This window comes from Chrysemys picta, chromosome 16 (genome assembly GCF_011386835.1).
Source record: "Chrysemys picta bellii isolate R12L10 chromosome 16, ASM1138683v2, whole genome shotgun sequence".
Classification (NCBI taxonomy): domain Eukaryota; kingdom Metazoa; phylum Chordata; order Testudines; family Emydidae; genus Chrysemys; species Chrysemys picta.
The window spans coordinates 6,569,414-6,585,100 of record NC_088806.1 but is presented as its reverse complement, the minus strand read 5'-3'; the positions used below and the strand labels follow the sequence as shown (position 1 = coordinate 6,585,100).

General features: G+C 47.9%; 1 protein-coding gene across 1 annotated transcript; it reads left to right on the top strand.

Annotated features, from left to right (window-relative positions):
- The first annotated feature begins 11,817 nt into the window (after window positions 1–11,817).
- Window positions 11,818–14,541, top strand: LOC135975969 (uncharacterized). The gene is made up of 2 exons (XM_065570145.1): window positions 11,818–12,983; window positions 14,039–14,541. Exons 1-2 carry the CDS (start codon window positions 12,605–12,607, stop codon window positions 14,425–14,427), a joined length of 768 nt encoding a protein of 255 aa, XP_065426217.1. The 5' UTR covers window positions 11,818–12,604; the 3' UTR covers window positions 14,428–14,541.
- The last annotated feature ends 1,146 nt before the right edge of the window (window positions 14,542–15,687 follow it).

Here is a 15,687-nt window from a genome sequence, read left to right as displayed (position 1 = left end):
ACCAGAAGGGCACTTTTTTGGCCTGTTGATTCTCTGTCTGGGATGTGTTTGTCAGCCATGGCACACAAAAAGGGCATCATTGCAAGTGGCCCATGAAGGCAAGGTGAATTTTTGCCTGCCTTGCTCAGCTTGACTTGCTTCCTCACCCCATTCCTGCCTTAGATCCTGGGTTACCTGGTGGCTGAAGGTGGTCCATTGTCTCAAGCGGTGCCAGAGCCTGACACAGTGCCCCTGGGCAGCCTTTGCTCTGCACATGCCGGCTGTGCACATTTGCAAATACTTTAAAGCTCCTGTCAGTAAGTTCTGGGGACAGTTGCTAACCTTCAGAGGAAGCTCTCTAAAATTGGCCTGTCTCACCCAGTGGTACATTGACCTCTGTTCAGACTGAGCCAAAGGGGGGGGCCTTGCTTCTGTGGCCACCCCTGCTGTGGGGGCGGCCACTGTTGCAGCTGAAGCCATCCTGCAAGCACCTTCCACCTAGCCACCCACTGAAAATCCTGTAGGATGTAACGTGGGAGTAGAAGAATGCCAGGGGGGGCTTCCTAATCTCCTTCCCCTTCTGCCACCATCGGCCATCCCATACCCAGTGCTGCATCCAGTGGGGTAAAAAAAAAATATGGCCATATCCGGAGAGTCGGTTGCGTTCTTTGTGGTTGCCCCACCATTCCCCTCGGTCCTGAGCTGCTCTCCAGCTCAGCCACCCACTGAAAATTGAACAAAAATGTAGAGCCATAAAAGACTTCAAAGCCCACCAGGCCCAACCCCTCTTCTAATACGGCAAAAAAGCCACACTTCTCCTAACTAGGTGGGACATCCTATTGCCCCACAAGAAGTGGAAGGCCATCATGTTTGGTCTCAGCAGCAGTCATGGAGCAGGGAGAAATACATAGCTGAAGAAATTCCCCATGGCCAAAATATAGGTCTTGAGCATCACAACTTTGTAGGCTAATGACAAGGTCCACTTATGCCACCGGGCGAACCGTTCTTCACAAGCCAGCAACTGCTTCTCCCAGTTCTCTTTACCCACCCCATCCCTGACCAAACGCTAGAAGGCCCAGCTCATCAACCTGCCCACTCTTGCAGCCCTTCTCTTCCGCCCTGACTGATAGGGAGGAATATTAAGCCTCCCTCCCTTAGGTCCGCCCTTCAGCATTCCTGTGAAACACCAATGCTGCCATAGTGACTTTGGGCCAGTAGGTCAACCATTAGGGCTGGCTCCTAGGCCAGGCTGCAGCCCAGCTTCAGGACTGAGAGGAAATGCAGCTCGCGTCCCTATCTACAGGACTCTAGGCACGGCCAGCTTTCTGGATCAAAAGTTCCCTCTTGCGCTCAAGTCACAACAGCTAGCGGGAAAAGACAGGATCCCAAGTCATTTGAGAGAGCAAGATGAAGCTTTGGAAATCCCAATAGGGTTAGCTGGCAACCAAAGGATCCCAAGGTCCCACTGAGACATGAACTTAGATTGCAGGATTCAAAGCCCTGAGTGATGGCCCTTACCCTATAGGGCAGGCAGGAAACAGCTTGTGTTCTGCTGACTTGCGGTGTGGAAGAGCTTGGGTGGACAATTTTTCCCTCCCTTGCTCAAGGCCTCTATGGCCTCTCTGGCCAGCCCTGTATTTGCTCAACAACTTGGCATGCAGAGGTTTGCTGTAGACCCAGAGGCCTTTCTTCCTCCAGATTGTGAGGCAAGTGAGCATGCGAGGAAGTTGCCCCTTTGGTCCCTGGCAGTAAATGGCCCTTCCTAGGAAATCCCAAGTCCTGAAAAGAAAAAAAGTAATGTCAGGGAGGGTACTGCATAGATGCCTCTTGAGAGAAAGCACAGGAGGAAAGGATCCCTTCTCCACCAGACCAGGGTCTTGAACCCTGGGCCCTCAGATTAAAAAAGTCTGATGTGTTACCAACTGAGCTAGCCAGGTTCACATAAGAAAGGGGCAAGTTTGGTGCAGAAGAGAAACTAGTCAAGAAAAAGAAGGCAGGAAACAATACAGAAAACTTATTACTCTCGCTGTCTTATTAGCCCTAGTCCCAGCCTGCTCCTCCATCCGCTTCCCTGAGACCTTCTTCTTCTTTCAGTTAAATATCGGATCCAGGAGAAAACATGGTTATATAAAGCAAAATGAAAAAGGTTATCGCATGGAGGGACACTGGAGCACCAGTGTCAGCTATCCACCAATCCTTAGTGGACCCCAAATTTATCAACCCAGAGGCCCCAGTGACAATTCAACCCTTCATGTCAAACTCTTTAAACTTGCCTACAGCCAAGTTGCCTGTCCAATACAAGAACTGGTTAGGAATGTGGACTTTTGCAGTCTATGATAATTATCCCATCCCCATTCTGCTGGGGGAAGACTTGGCCAATCATGTGAGGCTAGCCAAGAGGGTGGGAATGGTCACCCGCAGCCAGGCAAAGCAAGGTTTCACACTTATCCCTGTTCCTGAGCTTTCCACCAGCGCCCCGTCTGTGTTACCAGAGTCCCAGACAGAGATGGTGGAACCGGATTCCCTGCCAATGACTGCAACAGCCGTAGTGGATCCAGTCCCAGAGACCCAGTCAAAGCCAGTCCCAGAACCGGCAAAGCACCCAGCACCAGAACCGTTGCCAGCACTGAGTCCAGTGCTTGCAACCCCATCTACAACTCCAATGCCAGAGGGCCCCAGCAAGCCTGCACTGGCAGAAACAGCAGATAACCCTACCCAAGAGGCTCAGCCAGAGCCTGAAATACCACATTGTGCACCAGTGGAGAGCGGTTCACAGTTAACGGAAACAGCCCCATCACCTGCATAGCTTCCAGAGGGACCAAGCCCAAGCCCACAATCCAAGGAGGAACTGATGTCTCCAGTATCAAGGGAACAGTTCCAAGCCAAGCAGGAAACAGATGACAGCCTCCAGAAAGCTTGGGCGGCGGCATGGAGCACCCCACCGCCTCTCAGCTCAACTAACTGATCCCAGTTTGTTGTAGAACAAGGACTTTTATACAAGGAGACTCTGAGGATACCAGTCTTCCTGGTGTCCACCAGAAAGACTGGCATCCTGAAAGACAGTTAGTAGTTCCAACTAAGTATCGGGTAAAGCTCTTGAGCTTAGCCCACGATCATCCTAGTGGCCATTCTGGAGTGAACAGAACCAAAGACTGTTTGGCGAAGTCCTTCCACTGGGAGGGAATGGGCAAGGACGTTGCTAATTATGTCCGGTCCTGTGAGGTGTGCCAACGAGTGGGAAAAACCCCAAGACCAGGTCAAAGCACCTCTCCAGCCACTCCCCATAACTGAGGTTCCATTTCAGCGAGTAGCTGTGAATATTCTGGGTCCTTTTCCAAAAAAAGACACCCAGAGGAAAACAGTACATACTAACTTTCATGGATTTTGCCATCCGATGGCCAGAAGCAGTACCTTTAAGCAACACCAGGGCTAAAAGTATGTGCCAGGCATTAGCAGACATTTTTGCCAGGGTAGGTTGGCCCTCCGACATCCTTACAGATTCAGGAACTAATTTCCTGGCAGGGAACATGAAAAACCTATGGGAAGCTCATGGGGTGAATCACTTGGTTGCCACCCCTTACCACCATCAAACCAATGGCCTGGTGGAGAGGTTTCATGGAACTTTGGGGGCCATGATACATAAATTCGTAAATGATCACTCCAGTTATTGGAACCTAGTGTTGCAGTAGTTGCTTTTTCCCTACAGGGCTGTACCACATCCCAGTTTAGGGTTTGAACCCTTTGAACTTGTGTATGTCCGCGAGGTTAAGGGGCCATTACAGTTGGTGAAGCAGCAATGGGAGGGGTTTACGCCTTCTCCAGGAACTAACATTCTAGACTTTGTAAGCAACCTACAAAGCACCCTCCGAAACTCTTTAGCCCTTGCTAAAGAAAACCTAAAGGATGCTCAGGAAGAGCAAAAGGCCTGGTATGATAAACATTCCAGAGAGCGGTCCTTCAAAGTAGGAGACCACGTCATGATCTTAAAGGAGCTCCAGGCCCATAAAATGGAAGTGTCGTGTTAAGGGCCATTCACGGTCCAAGAGCGCCTGGGAGCTGTTAATTATCTCATTGCATCCCCCACCTCAAAAATAAAGCCTAAGGTATACTATGTTAATTCTCTAAAGCCCTTTTATTCCAGAGAATTAAAGCTTTTCCAGTTTACAGCCCAGGGAACAGATGACGCAGAGTGGCCTGAAGGTATCTACTACGAAGGGAAAAGTGACGGTGGCGTGGAAGAGGTGAACTTCTCCACGACCCTTGGATGTCTGCAGCGACAGCAGATCAAGAAGTTGTGCACTAGCTTTGCAACAATGTTCTCAGCCACTCCAGGGCGGACCGAACGGGCATACCACTCCATTGACACAGGTAATGCTTGCCCAATTAGAGCCCAACCCTACCGGGTGGCTCCTCAGGCCAAAACTGCTATAGAACAGGAGATCCAGGACATGCTACAGATGGGTGTAATCCGCCCCTCTAACAGTGCATGAGCATCTCCAGTGGTTCTAGTTCCCAAACCAGATGGGGAGATACACTTTTGCGTGGACTACCGTAAGCTAAATGCTGAAGCTCATCCCGACAACTATCCAATGCCACGCACAGATGAACTATTGAAGAAACTGGGACATGCCCAGTTCATCTCTACCTTAGACTTAACCAAGGGGTACTGGCAAGTACCGCTAGATGAACCCGCCAAGGAAAGGTCAGCCTTCATCACCCATGCAGGGAGATATGAATTTAATGTGCTCCCTCTCGGGCTGCGAAATGCACCCGCCACCTTCCAGAGACTTGTAGATGGTCTCCTAGCGGGATTGGAAGAATCTGCAGTTACCTACCTCGATGATGCGGCCATTTTTTCTGATTCATGGGCAGAACACCCGGAGCACCAGAAAAAAGTCTTTGAGTGCATAAGGCAAGCAGGACTAACTGTTAAGGCTAAAAAGTGTCAAATAGGCCTAAACAGAATTACTTACCTTGGACACCAGGTGGATCAAGGAACTATAAACCCCCTACAGGCCAAAGTTGATGCTATCCAAAAGTGGCCTGTCCCAAAGTCAAAGAAACAGGTCCAATCCTTCTTAGGCTTGGCCGGATATTACAGGCCATTTGTACCACACTACACCCACATCGCACCCCACTGACAGACCTAACCAAAAAGAAACAGCCAAATGCAGTTCAGTGGACTGATGAGTGTCAGAAGGCCTTTAACCAGCTTAAGGCAACACTCATGTCTGACCCTGTGCTAAGGGACCCAGACTTTGACAAACCATTCCTAGTAACCACAGATACATCCAAGTGTGGTGTGTGAGCAGTTGTAATGCAGAAAGGACAGGATCAAGAATTACATCCTGTCGTGTTTCTCAGCAAGAAACTATCTGAGAGGGAAAGCCACTGGTCAATCAGCAAAAGGGAATGCTTCGCCATTGTGTACGCGCTGGAAAAAGCTACGCCCATACGTTTGGGGATGGCGTTTTCAATTACAAACCGACCACGTTGCGCTGAAATGGCTTCACACCGTCAAGGACAATAACAAAAAACTTCTTCGCTGGAGTTTAGCTCTCCAAGGAGGAAGCGCAAGCAGGAGAGCACAAGAGGGGAGGACTCCTGTCTCATGCTGAGAAAGAGGGACGATCAATGAGTTATCTTAAGTGCCTATACACAAATGCAAGAAGCCTGGGAAACAAGCAGGGAGAACTGGAAGTCCTGGCACAGTCAGGGAACTATGATGTGATTGGAATAACAGAGACTTGGTGGGATAACTCACATGACTGGAGTACTGTCATGGATGGATATAAACTGTTCAGGAAGGACAGGCAGGGCAGAAAAGGTGGGGGAGTTGCGTTGTATGTAAGAGAGGAGTATGACTGCTCAGAGCTCCGGTATGAAACTGCAGAAAAACCTGAGAGTCTCTGGATAAAGTTGAGAAGTGTGAGCAACAAGGGTGATGTCGTGGTTGGAGTCTGCTATAGACCACCAGACCAGGGGGATGAGGTGGACGAGGCTTTCTTCTGGCAACTAGCAGAAGTTGCTAGATCGCAGGCCCTGGTTCTCATGGGAGACTTTAATCACCCTGATATCTGCTGGGAGAGCAATACAGCGGTGCACAGGCAATCCAGGAAATTTTTGGATAGTGTAGGGGACAATTTCCTGGTGCAAGTGCTGGAGGAACCAACTAGGGGCAAAGCTTTTCTTGACCTGCTACTCACAAACAGGGAAGAACTAGTAGGGGAAGCAAAAGTGGATGGGAACCTGGGAGGCAGTGACCATGAGATGGTCAAGTTCAGGATCCTGACACAAGGAAGAAAGGAGAGCAGCAGAATACAGACCCTGGACTTCAGAAAAGCAGACTTTGACTCCCTCAGGGAACAGATGGGCAGGATCCCCTGGGAGAATAACATGAAGGGCAAAGGGGTCCAGGAGAGCTGGCTGTATTTTAAAGAATCCTTATTGAGGTTGCAGGAACAAACCATCCCGATGTGTAGAAAGAATAGTAAATATGGCAGGCGACCAGCTTGGCTAAACAGTGAAATCCTTGCTGATCTTAAACGCAAAAAAGAAGCTTACAAGAAGTGGAAGATTGGACAAATGACCAGGGAGGAGTATAAAAATATTGCTCAGGCGTGCAGGAGTGAAATCAGGAAGGCCAAATCACACTTGGAGTTGCAGTTAGCAAGAGATGTTAAGAGTAACAAGAAGGGTTTCTTCAGGTATGTTAGCAACAAGAAGAAAATCAAGGAAAGTGTGGGCCCCTTACTGAATGAGGGGGAGGCAACCTAGTGACCGAGGATGTGGAAAAAGCTAATGTATTCAATGATTTTTTTGCCTCTGTCTTCACGCACAAGGTCAGCTCCCAGACTGCTGCACTGGGCAGTACAGCATGGGGAGAAGGTGACCAACCCTCTGTGGAGAAAGAAGTGGTTCGGGACTATTTAGAAAAACTGGACGTGCACAAGTCCATGGGGCCGGATGCGCTGCATCCGAGGGTGCTAAAGGAGTTGGCGGGTGAGATTGCAGAGCCATTAGCCATTATTTTTGAAAACTCATGGCGATCGGGGGAGGTCCCAGATGACTGGAAAAAGGCTAATGTAGTGCCCATCTTTAAAAAAGGGAAGAAGGAGGATCCGGGGAACTACAGGCCAGTCAGCCTCACCTCAGTCCCTGGAAAAATCATGGAGCAGGTCCTCAAGGAATCAATTCTGAAACATTTAGAGGAGAGGAAAGTGATCAGGAACAGTCAGCATGGATTCATGAAGGGGAAGTCGTGCCTGACTAACCTAATTGCCTTCTATGATGAGATAACTGGCTCTGTGGATGAGGGGAAAGCAGTGGATGTGTTATTCCTTGACTTTAGCAAAGCTTTTGATACGGTCTCCCACAGTATTCTTGCCGCCAAGTTAAAGAAGTATGGGCTGGATGAATGGACTGTAAGGTGGATAGAAAGCTGGCTAGATCGTCGGGCTCAACGGGTAGTGATCAATGGCTCCATGTCTAGTTGGCAGCCGGTTTCAAGCGGAGTGCCCCAAGGGTTGGTCCTGGGGCCGGTTTTGTTTAATATCTTTATTAATGATCTGGAGGATGGTGTGGACTGCACTCTCAGCAAGTTTGCAGATGACACTAAACTAGGAGGCGTGGTAGATACACTAGAGGGTAGGGATCGGATACAGAGGGACCTTGACAAATTAGAAGATTGGGCCGAAAAAAACCTGATGAGGTTCAACAAGGACAAGTGCAGAGTCCTGCACTTAGGACGGAAGAATCCCATGCACTGCTACAGACTAGGGACCGAATGGCTAGGTAGCAGTTCTGCAGAAAAGGACCTAGGGGTCACAGTGGACGACAAGCTGGATATGAGTCAACAGTGTGCTCTTGTTGCCAAGAAGGCTAACGGCATTTTGGGCTGTATAAGTAGGGGCATTGCCAGCAGATCGAGGGACGTGATCGTTCCCCTTTATTCGACATTGGTGAGGCCTCATCTGGAATACTGTGTCTAGTTTTGGGCCCCACACTACAAGAAGGATGTGGAAAAATTGGAAAGAGTCCAGCGGAGGGCAACAAAAATGATTAGGGGTCTGGAGCACATGACTTATGAGGAGAGGCTGAGGGAACTGGGATTGTTTAGTCTCCAGAAGAGAAGAATGAGGGGGGATTTGATAGCAGCCTTCAACTACCTGAAGGGGGGTTCCAAAGAGGATGGAGCTCGGCTGTTCTCAGTGGTGGCAGACGACAGAACAAGGAGCAATGGTCTCAAGTTGCAGTGGGGGAGGTCCAGGTTGGATATCAGGAAAAACTATTTCACTAGGAGGGTGGTGAAATACTGGAATGCGTTACCTAGGGAGGTGGTGGAGTCTCCTTCCTTGGAGGTTTTTAAGGCCCGGCTTGACAAAGCCCTGGCTGGGATGATTTAGCTGGGAATTGGTCCTGCTTTGAGCAGGGGGTTGGACTAGATGACCTCTTGAGGTCCCTTCCAACTCTGATATTCTATGATTCTATGATTCTATGATTCTATGATTTTGAAATACAACACATTTCAGGAGCTTCTAACCAAGTGGCTGATGCACTCTCCCGTGAAAGTTTCCCAGAATCAACTGGTTAGAATCGTCCTTGAAATGTGAAAAAGTTAGTTTTTGCATAATCAGTAGTATATGTAAAGGTGCATTTGTCTTATAAATTCTGTTTCCTCCTAATGTTCTAGGAAGAAATCATAGCCAGTGTTGTCTAGCACTATCTATGATTTGGGGGGCGTGTCATAAACATACAGTTAAGGGTTAATTCCTCTTTGACCTGTAAAGGGTTAAGAAGCTCACATAACCTAGCTGACACCTGACCAGAAGGACCAATAAGGAGACAAGATAATTTAAAATCTGGAAGGGGGAAAAAGTCTTTTGTCTGTGCTGGGTATGTGCTTTTGTCGGACAGAGAGAAAGAAGGAACCATCCCACTCCTATAGGGTAGTGAGTATTTAGAGAAGGAATGTATTAGATTATTTTGCAAAAGAAATCACAAAAAGAAAATAAAAGTAGAGGGAGAATAAATTTGGGTTCTTTGTGTAACTAAAGTTTTGCCCAGAGGGAAACCCTCTGTGTTTTGAATTTGATTAGAATGAAAGATCATCTCAGACAATCTTACAGAGGTACTCCTTTCACCTTTTTTCTTTAATTAAAATTCTTCTTTTAAGAACCTGATTGATTGTTCATTGTTTTAAGATCCAAGGGTTTGGATCTGTGTTCACCAGAACTAATTGGTGAGGGTATACTCTCAAGCCTACCCAGGAAAAGGGGTGTTGGGAATTGGGGGGGAGGGAATTAGTCTCAAGTCTGCCCAGGAAAGGGGGGGGCTAGGGACTTGCGAGATATTTGGGGAAAGGCAGAGTTCCAAGTGGCTCTTCCCTAAGATTTGGAACACTCTTAGTGGTGGCAGCTTACTGTTAACCTAAGCTGGTAAATAAGCTTAGGGGGTCTTTCATACAGGTCCCCACATCTGTACCCTAAAGTTAAGAGTGGGGAGGGAAAACAGATTCCCCACTTGTCACTTGTGCACTGTCCTCCTTCTCCTCTTCATCCTCCAAAAAGTCATCCTCCTTGCTCAGTGCAACTTCCAACTTGCAGGTGTCCACGGACAGTGATGGGGTAGTGGTGGCATCACCCCACATAATTGCATGCAGTTCACAGTAGAAGCAGCATGTATGGGGCTGTGACCCAGAGAGCCTGTTTGCCTCCCTGGCTTTTTGGTACGCTTGCTTGAGCTCCTTGATTTTTACACAACACTGCTCTGTGTCCCTGGAGTAGCCTCTTTCCGTCATGGCCCTGGAGACTTTAGCGTACGTACACCTCTACCCCAATATAACACAACCCAATATAACACGAATTCGGATATAATGCGGTAAAGCAGCACTCCAGGGGGTGGGGCTGTGCACTCCGGTGCATCAAAGCAAGTTTGATATAACACGGTTTCACCTATAACGTGGTAAGATTGTTTGGCTCCCAAGGACAGCATTATATCGGGGTAGAAGTGTATTTGCATTTCTTTTTTTGGAACGTAGTTCTCCCATAACAGATTCATCTCCCCAACATGTGATGAGATCCAGTACCTCCCGTTCAGACCATGCTGGAGCTCGTCTACGTATCCAGGACTGCGTGGTCTCCCATGATGATGGACTCTGCATGGTCGCCTGTGATGGTGGACTGTCCTGATGGTCACCTGTGCTGATGAGCTCACCACAGTGGACAAAAAGGAAATTAAATTCAAAAGTTCCCGGGGCTTTTACTGCCTACCTGACAAGTGCATCAGAGTTGAGAGTGTTGTCCAGAGCGGTCACAAGGAAGCATTCTGGGATAGCTCCTGGAGGCCAATAATGTTGAATTGCATCCACAGTACCTCTAATCTGGAACTGCGATATCAATTTTAGCACTACTCCACTTGCCGAGGTGGAGAACAGAAACCGGATTTAAGAGCCCGTTAAATCGAATAACATGATTTGGGCATGTGGACGGAATTAGTTTTATTTCGAATTAACTCGGCTAATTCCGAAATAACCGCGTACTGTAGACCAGCCCTAAGACTATGTCTACACTTCAAACACTGGAAGTATTCTTCTGACAACCTAACACTGTCTACACTTGGGCTCACATTAACTACTTCTCTGTGGAGTAGATTTTTCACACCCCTGAGAGATGTGGCTATGTCAACATAGCTTTTCATTGTAGATCAGCCTCTAGATGGCTTTTAGATATGAAAGGCAGTGGAGTTCAGCCTTTTCCTTGATATTGATGGTTGACGATTGCAGCTTTCCTACCTGCTGGACACATCCTATGACAGATGTCATGCCTTTCCTTTGCAAATTAGAGAAAATCTCATTGATCCTTACAGGCTAAGTGGGTAAAAAGTTATACAACTTGTCTCCTCGATTAGTTTTCCTTTTAATAGACATTAACTTTGAAGCTAAGCAAAATAAGTTCTATTTGATATACAAAAAATTTATATCTATACTGGGCCTATATTCTCTTATACACTCTCTCTCACACATTCTCCCATTCCAGCCTTTGGAGGGAGGTTTTCTATCAGAACTCCTTACACTACATGGGGTAAATTAAATCAAATTAAATTTAAGATTAGCCATCATTTCCTGTATGACTAACAAAAAACAAGACAACTTTCCGTTTTCCAAAATAATTCCAATTATCAATTAGTCTCTTATTCTTTAACCAATAACTTCATATAATTTCATTTTCATTGGTACCAATAACATATTTAAAAATCACAAATTCTTCTCGTATATGTTAGTTTTATTGTAATCCCCATTGCCAACAACTGATCCTTAGCTCAAGTTCTGGTTTGTCCCAACCACTTCTATGAACTCACAGATCTCTGGCTCTTTTGCCATGTGTGTTGGTGGAAGGGGTCTCCTATATGGGAATGTTTGCATCATGAGGAAAAATACCTCTCTTTTCACATTTTTTAATCTTTCAAAGTAGGAGGAGGTAGAGGAGAAGTGATGTAAATACATAAAACACAAGAGAAAACTAAGGTCTGGTCTACACTAAAGACATTTATCGGTATAACTATATTGCTCAGGGGTGTGAAAAATACACACTGGTGAGCAATGTAGTTACACAGCCCTACTCCCCTGTGAGATAACACTACATCAGCAGGAGAGCTTCTCCTGCCAACATAGCCACCGCCGCTTGTGGGGGCTGGACTAATAAAGTCCTAGGGGAGAGATTTCTCCCATTGGCGGACAGCATCTGTAATAGCAGTGCTACAGCTGCACCAACATCAGCTTTATTGTGTAGCCATAGCGTCAGACACAAAACCTTAGAATCAGGACTCAACATTCGAGTATCCAGAAGTCTGAAATTGGAGTTTGACACATTTGCTGCCTTGTTGGTTACCATCATTTCTACAGCCTGAAAGTCCTTGTTACCCAACCAGGCAGTCAGTTTGGGATCCACAGGGAAGAAATATCCTATGAAGCACTCTCTCTTTGGATCCAAGCAGTGAAGGATGATTGTTCTCAATCTAACCCTGGCATCCACTGGAACAGTAATGAGACACACTGAACTAGGAAGTGGAGTTGTACAAACAATTCTTTGGACCCTAAGGTCTAGTCTACACTTTGACTTTAATTCGGATTTAGCAGCGTTAAATCGAATTAACCCTGCACCCGTCCACACAACGAAGCCATTTAATTCGAAATAAAGGGCTCTTTAAATCGATTTCTGTACTCCACCCCAACGAGCGCAGTAGCGCCAAAATCGATTTTGTCATTTCGAATTAGGGTTAGTGTGGCCACAATTCGATGGTATTGGCCTCCGGGAGCTATCCCACAGTGCACCATTGTGACCGCTCTGGACAGCAATCTGAACTCGGATGCACTGGCCATGTAGACAGGAAAAGCCCCGCGAACATTTGAATTTCATTTCCTGTTTGCCCAGCGTGGAGAGCACAGGTGACCACAGATAGCTCATCAGCACAGGTAACCATGCAGGCCGATAATCGAAAAAGAGCACCAGCATGGACCGTACGGGAGGTACTGGATCTGATCGCTATATGGGGAGAGGATTCAGTGCTAGCATAACTTCCTTCAAAAAGACGAAATGCCAAAACTTTTGAAAAAATCTCCAAGGGCATGATGGAGAGAGGCCACAATAGGCACTCAGATCAGTGCCACATGAAAGTCAAGGAGCTCAGACAAGCCTATCAAAAAACAAAGGAGGCAAACGGTCGCTCCGGGTCAGAGCCACGGACATGCCGCTTCTACGCCGACCTGCATGCAGTTCTAGGGGGGGCCGCCACCACTACCCCACCTCTGACCGTGGATTCTGAGGTGGGGATCATCTCATCAGATACACCTGAGGATTCTGCGGACGGGGAAGAGGAGGAGGATGAGCTTGCAGAGAGCACCCAGCACTCCGTTCTCCCCAACAGCCAGGATCTTTTTCTCAGCCTGACTGAAGTACCCTCCCAACCCAGTATCCAAGACCACGACCCCATGGAAGGGACCTCAGGTGAGTTTACCTTTTAAAATATAAAACTTGTTTTAAAAGCAAGGGCTTTTAATGATTACTTTGCCCTGAGGACTTGGGATGCATTCGCAGCCAGTACAGCTACTGGAAAAGTCTGTTAACGTGTCTGGCGATGGAGCGGAAATCCTCCAGGGACATCTCCATGAAGCTCTCCTGGAGGTACTCCAAAAGCCTTGCCACAAGGTTTCTGGGCAGTGCAGCCTTATTCCGTCCTCCATGGTAGGACACGTGACCGCGCCATGCTTGCAGCAAGTAATCTGGTATCATTGCATGACAAAGCCTGGCAGCGTATGGTCCCAGTGTTTGCTGGCATTCAAGCAACATCCGTTCTTTATCTCGCTGTGTTATCCTCAGCAGAGTGATATCGCTCATGGTAACCTGGTTGAAATATGGGAATTTAATTAAGGGGACAGAGGTGGCCGTTCCTACTGGGCTGTTTGCCTGTGGCTGAAAAGAAATCCTTCCCTGCAGTTAGCCAAGCGCAGGTGGTGGTGGGGAATTGGCCATGAGCTTTTCGCGTTTGGCTAGCAGGGATCTTCCCTGTTCCCAGCCACGCGGTGTGGGGAGGGGTACAGCAATCATCCCAGATAATTCATGGTGGGAGGGGAGGCGTGGGGTTAGTTTGGTTTCTGCAGGGATCTTCCCTGATTCCAGCCACGCGGTGGGGGGAGGGATAAAACGATCATCCCAGAGAATTGGATGGGGGTGGTTAGTTTGTTTTCTGCTGCTGAATGTTAACAGGAAAACCGCAGCACTCAACGGGCTTTGCTTGGTATGTGGGAAAGGAGGCCGCAGAAGCCAAAAGACAATGGCTTACCATGGCCGCATGCAAGCCGAATTCTGTTGCCCGGACCTGCGTCTATGATCTCTAGCAGCAAAGCCACAGGCACTCAATATTAAGAGGCAAAATACGACCTTACACAGAAATCACATGTGCTATGTAATGTGAATAGTGTTGGTCACCGTGAAAGAGTATAAGCATTGTTCTGCAAAATGTATCTTTTTAAAAAATTCTCTCCTTTTTTCCCTCCCTCCAGCAGCTGCAAATTCTTCAAGCCTCCCTCCTCCGTCCCGAAGGCTATCACAGATAAGGTGTCGGAAAAAGAAGACGCGAGATGAGATGTTCGCAGAAATTATGGAATCCAGCCGCAGTGACAGAGCTCATCTGAATGAGTGGAAGGACACGGTTTCAAAGTATAGGAAAGAAGACAGTGAACGTGAGGACAGGAGGGACCAACGTGAGGACAGAAGGGACGCTCGAGATGAGAGGTGGCGGCAGGAAGATCAGAGGAGGCAGGATGCAACGCTGCGGCTGCTGCGTGAGCAAACAGACGTGCTCCGGCGTCTGGTGGAGCTTCAGGAACGGCAGCAGGATAACAGAGTGCCGCTACAGCCCCTGTATAACCCCCCTCCCCATGTTCCATAGCCTCCTCACCCAGACGTGTAAGAACTTGGGGTGGGGGGGAGGCTCCGTACACCTTCCCATTCCACCCCAGTGGACAGCCAAAGCAAAAGTCTTTCTTTTTTTTAACCTTTTTTTAGTGGCCTTTTCCTTCCCGCCGATCCTCCTCCCAAACCCCACCCGGGTTCCCTCTCTCTTTTTATAATCTATTAATAAAGAATAAATGATTTTTAAACGATAGTGACTTTATTTGGTTTGAAAGCAAGCTGGGGGAAGGGGTGGGTGGGTTCCTTACAGAGAATGAGTCAATAAAGGGGGCGAGTTTTCATGAAGGAGAAACAAACAGATATTTCACACTGTAGCCTGGCCAGTCATGAAACTGGTTTTCAAAGCTTCTCTGATGCACAGCGCATCCTGGTGTGCTCTTCTAATTGCCCTGGTGTCTGGCTGCGCGTAATCAGCAGCCAGGCGATTTGCCTCAGCCTCCCACCCTGCCATAAAGGTCTCGCCCTTACTTTCACAGAGATTGTGGAGCACACAGCAAGCAGAAATAACAATGGGGAGATTGGTTTGGCTGAGGTCTGAGCGAGTCAGTAACGATCGCCAGCAACCTTTTAAAGGGCCAAATACACATTCTACCACCATTCTGCACTTGCTCAGCCTGTAGTTGAACAGCTCCTGACTCCTGTCCAGGCTGCCTATGTATGGCTTCATGAGCCATGGCATTAAGGGGTAGGCTGAGTCCCCAAGAATAACTATTGGCATTTCAACATCCCCAACGGTTATTTTCTGCTCCGGAAAGTAAGTCCCTTGCTGCAGCCCTTTAAACAGAGTAGTGTTCCTGAAGACGCGAGCTTCATGAACCCTTCCCGGCCAGCCCACGTTGATGTTGGTGAAACGTCCCTTGTGATCCACAAGTGCTTGCAGCACCATTGAAAAGTACCCCTTGCGGTTTATGTACTGGGTACCCTGGTGCTCCGGTGCCAAGATAGGGATATGGGTTCCATCTATCGCCCTACCACAGTTAGGGAATTCCATTGCAGCAAAACCATCCACTATAGCCTGCACATTTCCCAGAGTCACTACCTTTCGTAGCAGCAACTGAGTGATTGCTTTGTCTACTTGCATCACAGCAGCCCCCACAGTAGATTTGCCCACTCCAAATTGATTCCCGACTGACCGGTAGCTGTCTGGTGTTGCAAGCTTCCACAGGGCTATCGCGACTCGCTTCTCAACTGTGAGGGCTTCTCTCATCTTGGTATTCTGGCATTTCAGGGCAGGGGA